The following is a 19,433-nucleotide window of genomic DNA, read 5'->3' as shown; positions in this document are numbered from 1 at the left end:
ACAGCCAACTCTAGGAATGGTCCTGGTTGTTCCAAACTTCTCCCATTTCACAATTATAGAGGCCACTATGCTCCTAGGAATACAAGTTTTAGAAATGGTGTTATACCCCTGCCCTGATCTGTGCTTTGCCACAATTTTATAGTGAAGGTCTACAGAGAGTTCCACGGACTTCATGGTTTGGTTTTTGTCCTGACATGCAGTGTGAATTGTTGGATCTTACTATATATTCACAGATGTGGGCCTTTCTAAACTATATCCGGTCATTCAGTTTGTCACAGGTGAATTATAGTCAAGTTCTAGACACTTTTAAAGGATAATTGAAGCAAACAGGAAGCATCTGAACACAGTTCGGAGCTACAGTACAATACTTTTGTAAATAAGATTTCAGTCTAAAAAGATGTTTTCACTTTGTCATTTTGAATTATTGAGTGAAGACTGATGTGCAAAAATTGCCATTGTACTCATTAAAAATTAAATATAAAACACAAAGTGCTGAAATAATGAAAGGGTCTGAAGACTCTCTGAAGCCACTTTATGTAAGCAGGAATGTAGATATTAAAATAACTAAATGTCAAGAGCATCTGATCTTTGTTGAGACAGGATTATTAAACTTATGTGTCTGAAAATATAAGTTTTTGTCTTTTTGGCCTTGGTGAACTGAGTCTTAATTTGAATTCCAACATGCATTTAGGAAAGGGCATTTTACCTGTACAACCTTAACACAAATGACTGTTGAGTGGTTGAGCCATATTGACAAGAGAATGATTGTGAGAGCTGACTTACTAGATTTTAGTGCAGCATTTGGTGTAATTGACTATGACTAACTGATTAGGTAGAAGTCATTCATCTCATCAAATGAAAAATTAATGGTAGTTTTTCTAAGCGCTGGAATACCACAGGGAAGTTGTTTTGGGCTGCTATTATATTTAATATTTATTAATGACCTACCTCTTGTAACAGCAAAATTAAGTATGGCCTTATATGCAGACTAATCAATATATTTGGCATCAAATTATTTTACAAATGTATACATAAGCCTTGAAAGAGAACATAATTTTGTTTATGACTGGTTCATCCAGAGCAAATTACTATCAAAACACAAACAAAAAAGCATGAATTGTATTTGAGTAATCTGAGAAATTCTATACTGTAGGTTACTGTTATGTGCCAGGCAAGGGCAGGCTGTTTGTTTTGTTTTCTCCCTCTCTCTCTCTGTCTCTCCCTCACTTGGTTTCCCTCCAGGTGCTGATTGGTGATTGGGCTCCACCTGAGCAGACTAGGGGAGGATGGCTTATTGAGCTCCTGGCTGCCCCAGTGACCAATCACCTGCCTCGAGTCCTCCTATAAAAGGGGAGCCTGAGTGAGGAGATCTCTCTCTTTCCTTTTGCCTGATAGTGATCAGCGTGCCAGTTGTGTTTATAGATTTAAGGGATGTACTGAAGGTATGTGGTGGGAGGAAGGAGTTAGGTAACTTGGGGTACCCTGTACATCTCAACACGCAGTTTTCCTTTGTCTAGAAACATTAGGTTAGTGGTGGGTGCCTCCCGCTGTATTGTTTTGGAGGCTCTTGTCTTAGATAAGGTAGATAGGTTTTCTTTTGTGTGTTTTTGTTTCAGTAGATGAAGATAGCTGAGGCCTCATTTTGTTTTATTGGGTTCATTTCTTTGGCACACCACCTTTGTCCCTTCCTCCCCCGCATTGGACTTCCTTGTTGAGACCTTCACGTTGCAATAAACTACCTTCAAGTACTCATTGACTCAGTTTTAATTCTTGATTTGTCACGTTACAGTTTCTGTCACCCCTAGCTCCAAGTAAGGGACATAACAGTTACAGAAACTAAACTCCCACTGTTGATGAGAAAATGTCCCTGTGCTCGTCATTATCAGAAAAACTCTATCTAAAATGAGCAGAGCTTTATTCTGTTATTACTGTAAAACACTATCAACAAACACATTAAAGCAGATTTGTACAGTGCTTTGGTACATCTGGACAATGCCCCTGAGATGTGTTACAGTGCAGCTAAAAAAGAAGCTTCAGATGGTTCAGAGTAGAGCAGCTGCTCTGGTCCTCAACTGTCGTTTAGATGACGTTTAGACACTGCAGGTTGAGGAAGTGCATGCTGGTCTTGTTTTGGCTGATGATGTAGAAGAAACTGCTGTCAAGTCAGTTAACCTTCTTCTGACAAATGTGTGTGCTATAAAATAGCCAAATTTTCTTTTCTCAAGAATTATCTTTACTGGGAATAAGTACTGTTATAAAAACAGACAAGTGACTCGGGATCAGGTCGCTCTTCAACCTAGAGGGAATAAGGAAACCTGTTCTGTGGAGAACAGCCATTTAGTGGGATAGTAATGCATCATTTATTAGAGAATCTCTGAAAAAGACTGCCTTTAAAAACAGTTAAAGTTCTTAATGAGTCATTAATAGAATTAAGATTACGTGTGTGCTGCTGTACTGCGGATTATAAAAAACAATTTATACTGTACCTTTTTATTTGACCTGTTGCTTAAGTACATGTATTGATATATGTTCACACATATATTCATATGTATGTTACATTATGTGAATGTTTTCATAGTTAATTAGTAGAGACTACATGATGGACAAATGGACCTTTTATGTGGAACATTTCTTGAGTTTAATGGCAACGTTTAGTTAAACAGTGCTAGAGCTGAATTTGTGGAAACTGACTGATGGGTGATCCAAGTGCTGAGGATTCCTTGGCTCTTGGAGAAGCCAGAGTCCCACACTTCATCATTCTGGAGGCTCGAGGAACCCACAGGTGCAGCAGCTCATCCATGTGCAACACACACACACACACACAGAGGGACCTTGATATAAAAGGTTCATCCTGCTTGGCAAAGCCTCTCCATGAGAAATAAGACGATTCTTTGTTCTGCTGCCACTTCCCCTTCATTTGGATTCAGCAGTAGAAAGATGCATGTGTGTGTTTGTGTGAGACACTGACTTTCATGATATAATTAATTGGCAAGTTAATAAAGGCTTTACTGTTGAACTGAAGCCTTCCTTTTCACAGTGGACTCCACATAGTTAACCGTATTTGACTATTCCTTATCTTCCAAAGATAAGTTGCAGGGGAAACAGTTCATCAGTCACTGATTTAAAAAAAACTTTTCCTCTGGATTAGGATTCTCAGAGAAGCTAAAAGGTTATTTACAATACAAAATCATGTTTTTAAATTTTTGATTTCAATAAAATAAAGCAGATGCTCCAAAAGGTTTTTGACAGTCTGATTGTCAATAACATGCTTGTAAAATAAAAAAAAATAAAAAGTCAAATCAAAGTAAGAAATTTCCATTTTTGAGGTTGTGATGCAAATGTCTAAACTTGTTGAGCAGAAAGTGAATTGTTATGCTGTGAGTTCTTCCTTCTCCTTCTGCCAGGCAGCACCTGAAGTTCCTGAGTTGCAACCTCAGTTTGGACCAGCCCCTTCCAGATGGTCTGTGGTGTCCCCCCTAACCCATTCCTGTCACTGTGAGCCACTGTGGAAACAATATGGACAATCATTCCTATAGGTGGAGGAGGGTTTGATTTGGTGTCTGTAATAAAAAACGAACACAGTCTGTGTCTGAGGGCTGAATGATGATGCCGCCTCAGACTAAATGAACTGTTCTGGCTTTAATCAAGAGATTTGACCAAGTGCACACAAGTTAGAGGGGGGTCAACTCCAAACCAGTTTGAACCATTTGCAACCTGAAAAGTAAATAGAGCTCTTCCTCCACCTTGTGGTCAAAAGCTGAAGCTGATGGAGGAGAGTGACTGGTGGTTTTACTCTGTGTGCTGCAGGTGGTAGGCTATGTATGTTCTTGCCCGTTTTGTTGCACTGTGCAGAGGCAAGTCAAAATGAAGTAAATCATGACAACTTCTAAAAACTGCATCCTCTTTATCAGTGTGCAGTGCAGGCTCAGGTTCAGCAGATTCAGTACGTGTGTGTGTGTGTGTGTGTGTGTGCGCGCGCGCGTGCGCGTGTGTGCGTGTGTGCGCGTGTGTGCGTGCGTGCGTGTGTGTGTGTGTGTGCGTGCGTGTGTGAGAGAGATGCATCAGTATAAAGAATGACAACTGATGCATTACAGTGAGCTGAGGAACACTGACCTTATTAACAAAGAAACAGAAATAGATAAATGAATGTAGAAGTACAAAAATATAGGTACATTTGTAGAAAGGTGGAAATAAGGTAAAGGCATGTATTATTCCCTGGTTAATTACCATCATGTTTTTATTTATTTATCAAGTGTACATTTAATGATTTATTTGTTAATTAATCCCAGCTTCCATTAATCTATTTATAATAGTATTTAGCAATTAAACTATTTGTGTATTGATTGATTGATGATAACCATTTCTTTATGTTTTATCACGGTTTCTATCATGGAATATCTAATAATAAAGATGAAGGTAAAATGCTGTTCAAATATTCACAGAGCAGGTACTGCTCAGCCCACAAGCCTTTACAGAAAAGGTAAAATTACAGCAGTGTAGAACAATGAATTAAAATGTCTAAATGTGACAGGATTATGGACAATATATATTCTACCTTACAGGATTGTTTTCCGGTGTGGAAGGTTGATGTGAGTCTTAAAACCCGTGAACGTAACTGCAGAGCAGACAGGTCAGTAAGTCTGTGTGCAGCTCCTCCCTCCTGCAGCAGCTCATCATCCTGTTGGTTCAATTGGTAGTCAGCAAGGAGCAACGACGAGAGGTGAGCCGACTGCCTTCTGACTTTACACTCAGATAATATTGTCTTTTCTGTAGATGAGATGCTTTCCTCTGTATGTTGTATTAATGTTGTTGTTATACTGTTAAGATTAAGAAGTGGAGCGTCAGAGCAGTTTATCAGAACTCTTGGTGAAAATTAAAGCAAAGGGAGACACCATTATTTTCTGATCCAAATGAGAAATGAGGCTTAAAGAGCAACTGAAAGTTTTGTCAGCTGGTGCCAGAGCAGATTGCAAAAATGTATAATATACAGTTTACTTAAGTTAAAACTTCCTCTATATGGTTGATTTGGTTGCTTAACAGCTAAGAGCTGATTGTGAAATTCAAATCCATGTAATCCAGCCAGCATTATATGGCCGTACTGGACTGTTGTTGCAGAAACATGATGTTTGGTGTTTTGTCTCTCACATTAATATGAGAGTGTATGTGTAATCAGAGTCATATAGCTTGTTAAGTCTTAAGGAAATCTGACTATGATGAGGAAATAAGTCACAGGTATCACAACAAGGAAATAAAACTAAAAACTAAAATTTAGCCCTCGCAGAAAAACTGGATGTGCAACATTCTTCATTGTAAGGAAGTAAAGTATCCTGTTTTTACTCAGGATTCAGTTTTAATGCAGTCTTGTATTCGAGATTAAGACTCAATTACAACTTCCTTAACTTTTATCATGAATAAACAATGGGAGCCAACTGCAGTGCAACCACAACTCTTTCTAAAACAAAGTCATAATAACATAGCTACCATATTGAATGACACTTCTTTTAGCAAAGATAAGTGTAGTCACTTTAATAAATGGCAAACGTTAAACCAGTCAAGAGAAAATCGACTTTGATGTGGGTGGACATGGACATTGTTAGAACTTGCAGGCATTCCTCATGGAGATTTTTTCTTCTCTTAAAGGAAAAGCAAAAGCTGTGCTTTGATAAAAAAAAAGAACCTTTAGTTGTAATCTCATTTAAAAGAAATACATATATCGCTGTTTCACTGCTGATGTGAGCACAGTTCCCACACTCACTTCGGCTGATGTGTTTCCACATTGTTACTCCTTCTTCTGTGGCTGACAAAGGAATGAAAGACAGAGGTAGTCAGAGGGAAGGAGTGTTTTTAGTGAGGTTAGTCAGCAGTGTGTGAGTGTAGCATGTCAAGGCAAAGGAGCATTCATGTTTTATCAGGCTTGAAGATCAGACATGTTGCTCTTTACAGGATGCACCTATACATGTTTTTATTGTGTACTTCTCACATAGAAAGAATGATTACAAAGAGTTTTAGGTGATTTATTTGAAACTGAATTTAAATTATCATCTAAAAATGTTGGCCTGGGATTAAGTTTTTTTTTTTACAAGGCACTGAGGCTTGTTAACATGCTACCACCCAGGGATGCAACTAATGATTATTTTCATTACTGAGCAATCTGCTGATTATTTTTTCAGTAAACATCTACTGGATAGAAAGTCAGAGAACTGTGCAAAATTGAGTTTTTTCATTTTGTCCAAACAGAAGACTTTCCCAGGAAACACTGGAGAAACTTGAGGAGTGGTCTTTTATCATTCTTCCTTAAAAATTATTTAACAACTTTATTATTAAATTGTTGCTGATTGATATGCTGTTGATTGCTTTTAGTGGATCCATTAATTTCCTCTGTTGAACCTAAAAGCAAAATAGACTTTTTCTGCGAATATCAAATAGTAGAACTATTCCCCCTTAGTTTGTGCTGCTTTCTTTCAGGCTCAATCTGGTCAAAGAAGATTCAAACATGGCAACAGGAAACAACACCAGCTGAAGCAAAACATATCCAAAACCAGCAAAGCTCCAGAGTGGTAAATAAGGACTGAACTGTCTCAAAATTGTGTGAACTGCTGAGGCTGAGTTGATTTGACTTGGAGGAACAGAACCAGGCCTTCGGGAGCTTCATGAAGAACCATATGAGGTGGTGATCATATTCAGCTGCTAGAGACAAACTCAAAGCAGTGGAAAGCGTCAGCTGAGGACACAGCAGCAGTCAACATGATTGACCTGAGTTTTCTGACAGAGGAGGAGCAGGAGACCATCCTGGCTGTGTTGAAAAGGGATGCTGAGCTGAAGAAGGCTGAGGAGCAACGTGTCCAGTGAGTTGTTCCATGTTTAACAACTCTGCAGAGAAGCACTAACTAATCCCTCACACTTTTAGTTTGGCCTGTTACAGACAAGATTGTGTAAAGAATATATGCGTGCTTTGAATGTTATAGAACTCGAGAAAGTACATTTATCTGCTACCTAGAAGTTCCAAAGTGTAGCTTGCAGCATAGCAAACCTTTTTATAGTGACTTTACATTTCCCACTTACATGTCTGCAACCAGGAACCTACAGAAGACTGTTAGTGACAGGGGCCAGCTGAGGTACCTGACTGGAGAATGGTTCTATGAGACCAAACAGCTTCGCCATCAGGATCGCATCCATGGCTCTGACATCATCAGGGCCTCCATGAGACACACACATAAACCACTAACTATATGTGAGTGTGTTGCAACCAGCATTGCTTCCCTCTCTTGTGAACATTGTGAAATGACTGTGATGCCTGAAAATAAAAGTTCTCGAAGTGAGAAAAATCTTTCCGTCCATTAACAGAATTGCATAAAAAGACAAAACCTGAAACCATTTCTTTGTCATTATGCTCTAGAAACACAGAGTATGAACCTTTTTTATTCAGATAGTAATCTCAGGTCAGAATAACCTTAGAATACCAAAGTTGTCAGTTTTCATCTGTCCAGCAGTTTGATTTTCTGGTGTTTGATGAACATTAGAGCCTCCTAAAGTTGGTGCACAGTTTTATTTAGCCATTAGAATAGAATATATTAAAAACTTCCCACATTTATACGACTGTGTGAGACTGTAGTGTGGATCTGACACCAGTGTTTGTTTGTCTCTCCTGCTATTTGGATCAAGTGAATGGACCCTTGAGTATCCAGGTATGGTAAAATAAAACCACAGTGATGCTGTGGCTCATCCCTGGAAGCTCACAGTTAAATTCTGCTACTCACAGGTGGCCCTGGGCACACTACATGTAGCCTATGCAGCTTTTTTAAAATCCATTTTTGAAATCTCTTTCTTTTCAAGTCACTGCATCTCATGTGGCCATCATAATCCTCAAGATAAACACAGGACTTTCTAGACAAAAAAGTCGGAGCAAAGAGGAGAGAGAGGTCACAGACTTGTTAAATCAATACACATGAGTGAATTCAGACTCTACAGGGGTTCAGCACATGCACACACAATTTGAGAAAATAAGCATTATAGTAGATTTAATAAATTAAATTGCATGTATTTCCTCTGTTTGGTGTGCCATAAACTATAACAGTAACAGAGCAGTGAACAGGCATCTATTTCCGACATAAGTTCAAAATATACTTCATTGATGTGAGGATAAAGTGAAGAATCTTATTTCCTTCCGATGGATTTGCGAGTCCTCACACAGGCAAAAACCTGTTTCTGCCCCTATAGCTGGAACAAACTGAAACAGAGGATTAGATGATGCATTTGTTGAGCTCAGTGTATTTATGTGTCTCTGAAACTTTCATGTTAGCAGGTTGTAGATGTGTAATTGTGCGCCTGTGTGGTAATGAAAATAAATGGTGTGTTAAAATGAATGACTAACTTTCTTTAACAGTTGCTGTTTGTTGTGTGCTGCAGTGGAGCTCTCGCAGATCCTCCCTGAGAAGTCCAGTTTTGTCAGCAGTGAAAATAAGGAAGTGTTTGTCCCACCTGTTCTCTGTGGACTTCTTCAGGAGCCTCACCTGCAGCTCAGCAATGAAAGGTGAGTACTGAGAACCAAAGCAGAAATCTTCCATTTATCACATTTAATTTACATACATACATTTTGAGTGTCGAAATTTAAATTTTCCCCCCAAACCACAGCTTCTGCTTAAGTCAGGCTTCGCTAGGTCTTATACTATTAAGGATTATGCAATTGGTTGATCTATCTAAAAATATTTAATTAATGAATATTTTTAAAATGGATCAAATGACTAAATGGACTGTATGTTAAAGGTGCTGCATGTATGAACTCAGAAATTATTGTTGTGCTTCACTGTAACCTCTCTCCTCAGCAGGCAGCTGTTGCAGTAGCAGTATAAAAGCTCTGCTACAGCAGAACAGCAGAGAGACACGGTTAGCATTTAGCAGCTAAAGAGACAGATGTTTTGCTCTGAATGAGACCAAAACCATCACGAAAATGGCTCACATTCATCTGGTGACCAGAAAGTCAACTCAGACTGAATGTTAAAGGAGCTATTTGTAAGTTTTGCCATTGCTACATGGCCAGTGTTAGCATTAACAGCTGTTTACTTACCAATCTAGAAGAAATGTTGAAAGTTCTTCATCAAACTTTATTCCTTTACTCGCCCAGAGCTGTCTCCAGCACTGAAAAGCAACGACAACAGATAGTCACGGACCATCTCATCACTCTCCGATAGCAATTCACTGTAGCCTCCAATCTGCCCTGAAGATGTAGTGCCGCTCAGACCTCTTGTCTTGTAAATCCAACGCTGGCTGAAGCTCTTGTCAAGGAAAAAGCACCACCACCTGCTTCTGGCAAGATACCACATTTGATGGCAGAGATAATTTACGAATAGCTCCTTTGATGTTGCACTGTGTTTTCTGAATGTGTAAAAAAGCAACTGTTTGGTAGTGTTCTAGTTACAGCTTGTTCCAGCTGCAGGTTAATGCTGGTTTACTCACTTTTTAAAGGAATTTTTTGACAGAGCTTACATAGGAAGTTTGGATGCAACTAGAACATACGAATGTACAGAAAAGACAGGATGTTTTAACGATCACACATTAAATTAAACATAAGGCAGGTGTTCTGTATTTTTCTTAGTGTCAACAAATCCCATGGGAAAAAAAAGCATAAATCACATCCCATCTTGCCTGGAAACGCCTGGAAAGCGTTGCTGGAGAGAGGGATGTCCTGCTTAGCCTGTTGCTACTGCGACCCAGCCCTGAATAAGCAGAAGATAATGCATAGATGAATGGATGGAAAATGCATAAATCTCATAAATAGTTTCATTTTGTAGTGGACTATCAACAGCAGATTTATAGACAATTGTGGCTCTGATGAAGCTCTGTGTCACAGATATTTTGGGCTTGGGATGCACACACAATACTTCACTTGCCTGGATGAGTTTATTGTTGGTTTGGCTCTGCACATGACATTTGTTGAGAATAAGAGACATATAGAATATGACAGGCTCATCCTTTAAACTGAAGGGTGGAATAACAGATTGATTTAAAATCGAAAGGAGATTTTATACAGTGTATAGTTGTCATATGGTGCCTTTTGTTGTGGCACTGTTACACTATATACACTTCAAATGCTAAAAATCCATTTTGGCTCAAGTCAAACTAGTGCATACTTAGAGAAAAATCTTGACTACTGCATCTTTAATTAATCCCTGAGATAAACTTCCAAAATCTCAAACCCCAGACACATTTATAAAACAGTAACTCCATGTAGCATTAACACAACATGTGTGTTGTATGTTTTCAGCAGCATCACATGCTGTAGTAGTAGAGTGGAAGTAGAGTGGATTATCTGGGCGTGACTGAAACTGATTGGAGTTGTGCACACAGTAAATGGATACTTACTAATTTGCTCCATAGTTCTCAATAATCTTCTTATAAGATCAGGTCTCACATGTTCATGTTTTCGCTGACCGTTGATCACAGTTGTAAATATAATAAACATGTTCTGCTCTGCCTGTGAGGGCTAACCTGCTTGTTCTTAACAGCAACTTTAATTATTTGTCACGTAACATGTGAGATAATCATTTTTGTTGCTGCTTACACATCCACTTGCAGTGACAAGAACAAGAGAGCAGGCATTGTTTAGGTACTGATATCGTTATGCCATTGACCACTGACCAAACCATGTCTGTTGTAGAAGGGAGTGTAATGTACTTTGATGAGCACACAGATTTTCCAAACCAAATTTTTTTGAAAGATCTGGAAAATTTCAAGCTGCATATCCTAAATTCAGAAATTTTCAACACATAATGTTAATCTCTGTTTATTTCAATAGGTATCAGAAACAGAACCCCGATGACACACCACAAGACACACCTAAACCAGTTTTGCAGTCACCCACAAAGGTAGGATCCTGTCTGGAGAAACTTCTCTGTGTACTAGGTGTTATATATCACAAAACTGAGTATAATCCTGGTCAATATCACTACAATATCACTACATCTTTTGACTAATTAAACTATAATGAAAGGGCCATATTAAAGAACCAACTGAAAAAAATGTCAGTAGTTCTTAGATTCCATTCTATTATTTATTTTTTATATTTTATATGTCCTCACTCATGCAGCCCCATATCAGCCAACTCCTCACACTTTCACTGTCAGCACTGTGCAGTCACTGTGGTAGCCTCCTGGCTGATCCACAGCAAACCTGCTGGACCCCATCTGATCCAAACAAATTCATTTTGGTTTCATCTGAACAAAGAACCTCCACCAGTCTTTTCATATTCATTGGCAAAGTTTAATTTGCAGTTTTGAACCTTGTTCATAAGCATTAATTGAAAATCATACATAGCCTATAATCAAATTTGTTGCAGTGATCAAAGGTAAACTTACTTTTGTTGCATTAAGGTTGTACTTGGTAATATATATAACATGTTTTTAAGTACACATAAGATAAAGACCCTACACTTGTGCCTAAAAAATGTAAAAAAATCTTCGTAAGATGACACAGTTTTGAAACATTTAACATTTTAGTGATACTGACCATGGGTGAACTCAGTACTGTTGTGTACTGTTTGTACTAATCTTTCTCTTTTGTTGAAGAAGAGAAAGAATCCTTTCAATATCAAGCTCGAGGACAGACAGTTACTGGATAGAGCAGTGGATCAAACCCAGACACCAAATGAGGGTGAGTTTTTGACTTCAACATCAGCTTGCACTATTTTAAATATGCATCCTGATTACTTTTTCCATTGTGATGTAATGATATATCATGTGTTATGTTTTGTATTGAGTGGCTGCTCGATGGCCAAATCATGAACGGTGTAACATTACAAACCAATGTAAGTCCTGGTCTAGTGATCTTTTTGACATCCAGGTGTGTGGGTCCTTTACTCTTCAGCTGCTTCAACCTTTGGTGTGAACAGCATGTTAGCATGAGCAGTGGTTGCATGGCAGTTAAAGGCATTACTGGTTTGTCATTTCTAACAGTTTTATATTCTGAGTTTCTTCCAACTTGTTTTCACACAGTGGTACAGGGAAAATCACATGAAAGACATGACATGAGCCAGTGATCTGTGACCACAGATTTTCCCAGGGGTTGTCAAAGTGAAGGGAAGTCCAGATACATGAGCCTGCCAGACTAGCCAGGGGATTACACAGAAATACATTCCAAAGCCTTAATCTGTACTGCATGACTTGTAGCTGCTGGAAATATTTCACATGAGCTGTGGAAACAATGTTTTTATGTTGAAACTATATAATAAGAAGGAAACAATGGCTCAGCAGGATTTAACAGTTGTAGGTGCTTCAGTTAGTTTTAAGTACAATATATACAGGTAGGTATTTTACTGTACTGGTTCCTTTTAAGGGAGGAAATTAGAAATCAATTATTGAAATGAAACCATGTCAGAGGTTTAGGAGGGAAAGGTTTTTGGTTGAACTTACTGCTAACAACTCATAGATGTCTGAAACATGACAAGACTAAAGTCCACCACTAATGAAGACTGGAATCAAAAGTAATATAGGAAATGAAAATCCTTCGGCAAGAGTGTTTAATGGGTAACTAGTGCAGTTGCTGAAGGACACCATTGGTTAAACTTTCTGTTTGAAATAAACACACCACCAATTATCTCTATGACAAAAAGCAGAGTGTTTTTGACTGAAATGGTGTTCATTTTTTTTGTTTTTTCAGAGCCTTTACCATCATCCGACAGCTCCATTTGTTATGCTAGTAACCTTAGACAAGACCCTAATAGCCTGATCGCCCATAATGCATCTGTTCCCATGCCAATGCCTGAAAACAAAGCAGTCAACACCAGTTCTCAGGACTGTTTTGTTGAAGTAGATGGACCAGGGGGTAGAGAGACTCACCCTGCTGCTCCACAGGGCATCCTCAAGCACTTCTCTACTTCTAGCTCCACTGACTCTCTGTTCGCTCATCTGGACCTGCAGAATCCAGTTAATCTGGATTCTCCCACTGAGACCTGGATAGACAAGAAGCAGGTGAGGTTCAGCACCATGGTCAGTCACAGTGGAGAGGAGTGGCAGGATGGGAAGGAACTGGGAGAGCACAGGAATTCTCAAACAAATGTCGAGAGCATAAAAAATCTGTCAGTTCAAAAGGAAATGACAGGTGAGGATACTGCTGGCAGGTCCCAAGAAAAGATTTTGTCACCACAGACTGGATGTAGGCTCTCTGTACATTTATCAAAAGAAGATGGCACTTATAGAGCTAATCCAGTCCTCATCTATGAGGAGACAGATGACTCTTTAACAGGTTCAGTAACAGAGTCAGGGGAAAACAGCATCACTCCAAAGCAGCAGGTTGGTGCTCCAGTTTCTCCTCCCAGACAGCCTCGTTCCAGTCCTCAAAAGGACAGGCCAGCCAAGATCAGTGACCTTAAGCATTTCTGGGAGTCAGAGTATACAGGACCCAGGGTAATCGCTGCAAGAGTTAGGGAAGCCTCAAGCAGCTCAGTACCCACTAACAAAGTGGTTACCCCACAGTCTGATCCAACCACATCCTTGTATAAGAGAGAGACGTATGAAGAAGAGGCACAAACTTCTCAACACAAAACCAAGTCCAGTGAAGTCTTGAAATCATTGAAATTGACAGACAAGGGTTTTTTCAGTGAGAGTCCAGATGGGTCACAGCTGAGGAGTCCTGATAGTACAGGGGATGCACAGTCAATACCATGTCACCAATACTCTTCCAAGGCTGATATAGAGTCTCAAGAAAGGCCCCTCAGTCCTAGTAAATCCCAAACACCAAAATCAAAAGACCAGGAGGATGAAGTCAGGAGGAGTCCATCCAAGACCTACCACCCAAGAGTCCTACCCAGAGAGTCCTCCAGTCCTGAGAGATCCAGACTGGAGGGTTCCCCCTTGAAAACCTTTCCAATAGACATTGAACCTCAAACAAAGGTTGTTGAAGAGCAACAAGGGAAGCCGAGTCCCTCACATGGAGCAAAGCAAACAGTGGTGACAGATACTAAACCTTGCACAGACATCACCTCAAGTCCTCTACCTTTACATCCAGAGGACAGAGGGGCTTACTTTGTTAATTTAAATACACAACAAAGTAATTCAAGCTCCTCTAGTTCAAAACAATACAAAAAATCTTCAGAAAAAAAACTGGGATCCTTTACACGCCTTGCCAGATCTTTCATCAATCAGGATTTTCAGCACTACCTTGGGCCACAGGAGAAGGCCCATGTCCCACCTTTTCACCAAGACAAAGGTATTGCTGAGGAGAGTGATGCGGCACACAAACCACAAAGTGCCGTCAGCAACCTTGTAGGAAACCATAGTTACAGTCCCACTGAGGGGAATCCTACTAGAACCAGTTCTTGGATTGTGCAAAAGAAAGAAGGAAACTCGAGCCAAGACACAACCAGGGCCTGGTCCCTGTCTCGGGCAAGTCCAGGCAGTGAGCCTTTTAATTCTCTATTCACTTATATTTCTTCAAGCTATTGATTGAGAAATGGAAACCCCAGTTAATGCATTAACATTACAGTGAGTCTGACTTGACTAACAGTTAGTATACTTGCCCTGACAGATTCCTCATTTTCAAAATTCTCACATGTTTGTTCAATCTGCTGTTTGACCTAAATTTTTCTTTTGTATTTCCTCTTTCTTTCCTCTTTCCTCTTCTGTATCTTTACAAAACTGTAAAACAAATATTTATTTGTGTTATTTAATTATTAATTAAATTTTTACTTCCTTTAACCATTCTAAACAGTAGAAAACAATTTAGTTAAATGTAGTTTTGCTTGTAATTAAAGAGCTGCTGATGCAGTAAATATGTGGTTTGTAATAAGCAGCTAATCACCACTACAAAGATTCAAATTGGTGTTACCAACAGCACGAGTCCTGTTATTTGCTGTGGTGACTGAATCCTTTTTACATCTTAAATTGATTTGCTAATCATTATATTTATATATATACTTATATACTTAAATAAACCAGCACTTGTTCCACTTGTTTTCTACTCACTGAAACAGAAGCATTGTTATTTTATATGGTTGCTTAGTAAATCATCTGTGTTGAGTCTGTTTTCCAGAGCTGATCGTATTTCATCTGTGGCAGGTTATGATGATTGTTCTAGTCCCGTCATGTCAGCTCTGAAACGATTATCTTCGAGGAGTATATCTTCATTCAAAAGTCTGGAAAACCTCACCTCACAATCAAGTAACACAACTTTTTCTTTTTTAGACTCTGCACCTGTGGTGCTTAATACAGTTGATGGTTATGACATTTTATTGTATTGTCCAAGTACATGATTTCCACAAAATAAAACAAAACAAAATCATGTTACAGGATATAATTGTATATGACAGTGATGTATAACTAATTTCGTATTAAGAAGTTAGGACCAAAATAACTCAAGAAACAAATTAATTTATGTGTGGATGATGGTAAACATAATCCTCTCTTTATATAAACATTTATAGTATCAGTACATGCACAGGCTGGGCAATGATTTAAAGGAGCTGTTTGTAAGTTTTGCTATTGCTACATAACTAAAATTAGTAGGCCTATTAACAGCTGTTTACTTACCAGTCTAGAAGAAACATTGAGTGTTGAGTTCAGCATCAAACTTAATCCCTTAAAAAATTTAATTAGCATCCTTTTGAAATTCAATACTCATGATAATGTATGTTCATTGTAAGAGATTCAAGGTCATGTCTTTCTTCCAGTTTCTCCTCTTCCACCATCAGCCTCCACTCTCTTCAACTCAGAGCCAATAAAAAGCAGTGTGTCGGTGCCTGTTCTACAGCAGGACGAGGTAAATCTCTCCTGACTGACTGAACTCAAAACAAAAGTATATCTAGTATCCAGCATCTACAATTTAGTGAACTGATATATTTAAAACTTTACTGATAACGTAAGAACTAAATGATTTTTTTTCTCTCATCACTGATTCTGAGTGATTTTTTCTCACCAGTGTCATTCATGCTTTTCTGGTTTTGTCTCATTTTATCAGACAGACAGTGACAGCACTTTTGAGACTAACTTGGGCTGGAGGAGAAACACAGGCAGCTCCACGTCTAACATAAGTCTCTCCTCAGGAATGGCCTCCATGTTGTTTGTATGTGCACTTAACTAGATAACACATTTCTGATAAAAACACACAGAGCAATTATCCTTTAATTAAAAAGAAAATGCTTCATGTTCATGCTCCAGTTAGAGTGATCTTCAGGTCAGTAATTTGGTACAATGGAGTTGTAGTATATAAAGGTGTGGTAACATTTGATATTGTCACTGTAGTTGTTGATAGCTGCCATAAAATAACCAGAGAGGATGATGTTTTCTCTCCTGTGTCATGTTATGATCGAGCAGGCCAGCGGCAGCATCAGCAGCCTTCACCATGCAGACTTTGGTGACATTGAAATTCAGGGAAACATCCAGTTTGCTGTGAACTACATCCAGAAGCTTAGAGAATTTCACATCTTTGTGGTGCACTGCAGGGAGCTGGCCATTGCCGACACCAAGAAGAACCGCTCTGACCCGTAAGTTCACCATATGATCACAGTGGTAAAGGTAGAGGAAATGTTATATCATCCGGTGAATATGTGACATAAAGGTTGGAGGAAAAGCACTGGCTGGCCAGAAAAGAGGATGAAACATGTATAACATTTGTCATAACAGTGTCATAAATTTCCTGTCAGCAATTATAATGATTCTCTTTTTTAGTTTAGAATGGGAAAGTGACTACTGTCTTTTTACAGCTATGTGAAATGTTATCTTCTCCCTGACAAAACAAAGTTGGGAAAGAGGAAAACCACTGTAAAAAAGAAAACTTTAAACCCCACCTACAATGAAATCCTCCGGGTAAGAATTCCATGTTTGGTCTTTTACACATTTCTCTTATGTCGAATACTTTTTTACAAAGTGTTTGTTGCCTTCTTCTTCTTCTTCTTCTTCTTCTTCTTCTTCTTCTTCTTCTTCTTCTTCTTCTTCTTCTTCTTCCATAGTTCAAAGTAATAATGGAGGTGTTGAAAACTCAGAATTTAAACATCTCTGTGTGGCACAACGACACTTTTGGACAGAACAGCTTCCTGGGAGAGGTGGAACTGGACTTGTCAGAGTGGGACTTCAGCAACACACAGATAAATGAATACACATTAAAAACCAGGGTAAAGGCTTGATTTCCTTAGGCATCCTCTGAGTATTGCCAAAGTTATTTTAATAGAAATTCACTCACCCCAGCTCAATTCTTCAGGTGTCAGCACAAACCTCAGCTCTGTCTTCCTCACATCTGATGGATGGCAGAGGATTAATGAAAGTTGCCCTGAGATTTCTGCCACAGACAACCAACAGTGAGCTGATAATTCCTCAGCTTCTATCAATTATTCCCTTTCCTTTTAATTATTATCATCACTTATTGTGATCTGACTGCATCCACAGGTAAGAGAACATCTAGGATGGCGACTGGTGAGGTGCAGATTTGGGTGAAAGACTGCAAGAATCTCCCTTCAGTCAGAGGAGAAATAATCAACCCATTTGTGAAATGGTAAAATGTACTGCCAATGGCAACAGTCAAAGTGTTCAAAATTAAATAAATAAATGAGTACATTTAAAGTCCTTCCTTTTCTTCTGCTACAGCACCGTACTTCCTGACACAAGCTGGAAAAGCCATCAGAAGACCAGGGTGGTGAAGAGAACAGCCAACCCAATGTTCAACCACACCATGGTGTATGATGGCTTCCGAACAGAAGACCTCAGAGAAGCCTGTGTGGAGATCACAGTGTGGGATCACGAACGACTGAGCAGCCACTACATAGGAGGCCTGAGGCTTGGACTAGGGACAGGTGAAATTCAACTCCACTGTTACTTTTTCCAACACAGTTACACCTACAGTCTGGATGGTTTTGATATTTGAGTTTCAACCTGGGAATTTCCAAGTGGGATTAAAGTGCAATCTGAATTTCATTACATGCAGTAAAGATCAGATCAGATCAGTTCAGATCTTTACTCTCCCTCAAGAGAAGATTATCTTTGCAGCACAAAAACATAAACACAATAAAAACACAACAGGACAAGTGCTACGGTATAGAATGCAATAAAAGGTCCATGTCATAAAGACATGCAAGAAAAGGGATAATGGAAAGTGCTAAGCTGTGCAGGGAACCAATAGGCAGTTTATGGCGTATTAGAATTAAGATGCCTTATTACATGTAGAACAAATCAAAGCTTGATCATGTTACAGCTATTTTTTTTATAAACCTTTGACTAGAGAGAAGGATTTAGCTTTTACTACAAACAATGTTGATTACCAAACCAACAAATCTATGATGTGTCCGTAAAATAACACCATGAACTTTCTGATAACATTAGAAACATTTAAATATAGAAAATACAGCCTTTGTTGCCCTTTGTTGCATGTTATCTCAGTGTTCAACTTAATTTCTCCTCAGTATAAACACCAATGTACAGACAGCTGTCTGGAGTTCCACTTCCTGTCCTTTAACAAAACTCAGAGAAGATAGAAGTGATATTTCTTCTGAAGTCAGTAACCAGCTGTAGAAATGTTTAGTCTCAGACAGTGATCATGTCTAGAACTGTGGATGGATATACTGCCCAGATAATGAACAAACTTTACATATTATTACATTTACGCTTTTGTTTACACATTAGTGAAGAAATTTCTGGAGATGGTCTAGGAACAGGAACAGCCACTCACGCTCCCTTCACAGTGAGGGTTGTTTACATCTATGTTATATTATGTTTTACTTTTTGTCTATATATTTTAATTGTAAATGGGGTCTTTGTTTCTCCCTTACATACAGAAGCATCAATCCTTGAAACATGAGTTTCCATTATTAGCTTCATATGAAGAAAATCTTTTCTGTGCCTTCTATGCAGGAAAGAGTTATGGGATGGACGTGGTTTGGATGGATTCAACGACAGATGAGGCAAATTTATGGCAGAGGATGTTACAGTCTGAAGGTGAATGGGTGGAGGATGTTTTACCTCTGAGAATGTTGATGTTAGCAAAAAGCATGTCAATGTGAGACTGAATAAAATGTGTTGCTAAATGAATGGAAATGTTATAGGAGCACACTGCATATACATCTGGCTGGATGTACATACACACTATACCTTAATGAGCAACTTGTATGTATCTGTATAACTGATGATCATTGTATGATACATTAATGCACAATCTAATGTGGCAGAGGATACAGTCTAACTTATAAAACATAATCGTTTTAATCTGAATATTTGATCTGAGCAGTTATTATAATCCCGTTCTGATTACTGCATCAAGCACTTATTTTCAATAAACAGAATATTAATGCAACTTGTTATTTGATGGTAAAATGAATTCACTTGAGATGTTCCTTCATCTTTGAAAAGTCAACACTTGGAAATATAATACAGTTGAGTTAATTATACCAGACAATAGTCATCATAAATATTCACCTCTGAAACAGCAATAATCTTATTTCTTATATAATTTTTAGTAGT

At 38.6% G+C, this 19,433-nt stretch overlaps 1 protein-coding gene across 2 annotated transcripts; it reads left to right on the top strand.

Moving 5' to 3' along the window:
• Positions 1 to 6,469: 6,469 nt before the first annotated feature.
• On the top strand, positions 6,470 to 19,228 carry sytl2 (synaptotagmin like 2). 2 transcript variants are annotated; one of them, XM_022745923.1, is made up of 15 exons: positions 6,470 to 6,845; positions 7,077 to 7,231; positions 8,407 to 8,530; positions 10,793 to 10,862; positions 11,565 to 11,646; positions 15,048 to 15,149; positions 15,659 to 15,747; positions 15,946 to 16,050; positions 16,302 to 16,471; positions 16,691 to 16,793; positions 16,937 to 17,098; positions 17,185 to 17,281; positions 17,370 to 17,475; positions 17,568 to 17,773; positions 18,828 to 19,228. In XM_022745923.1, the coding sequence occupies exons 1-15, from the start codon at positions 6,745 to 6,747 to the stop codon at positions 18,974 to 18,976; spliced, it is 1,821 nt and encodes a 606-aa protein (XP_022601644.1). In that variant the 5' UTR covers positions 6,470 to 6,744; the 3' UTR covers positions 18,977 to 19,228. The 2 variants fall into 2 exon arrangements, with proteins under 2 accessions (XP_022601644.1, XP_022601643.1); XM_022745922.1 differs by having other exon boundaries at positions 11,562 to 11,646.
• The last annotated feature ends 205 nt before the right edge of the window (positions 19,229 to 19,433 follow it).

The sequence above is a fragment of the Seriola dumerili genome, unplaced genomic scaffold, assembly GCF_002260705.1.
Source record: "Seriola dumerili isolate Sdu_G_001 unplaced genomic scaffold, Sdu_1.0 BDQW01000091.1, whole genome shotgun sequence".
Lineage (NCBI taxonomy): Eukaryota > Metazoa > Chordata > Actinopteri > Carangiformes > Carangidae > Seriola > Seriola dumerili.
Note: the sequence above shows the minus strand (reverse complement) of the source record. Positions and strands in the feature narration are given on the sequence as shown.

Bases quoted from the DNA above. Each gene is read 5' to 3' on its own strand.
- sytl2 (XM_022745922.1), top strand. From the start codon at position 6,745: ATGATTGACCTGAGTTTTCTGACAGAGGAGGAGCAGGAGACCATCCTG. The intron at 15,748-15,945 runs GTAAATCTCTCC...TCATTTTATCAG, and splicing joins CTGTTCTACAGCAGGACGAG to ACAGACAGTGACAGCACTTT. The intron at 17,282-17,369 runs GTGAGCTGATAA...CTGCATCCACAG, and splicing joins TCTGCCACAGACAACCAACA to GTAAGAGAACATCTAGGATG.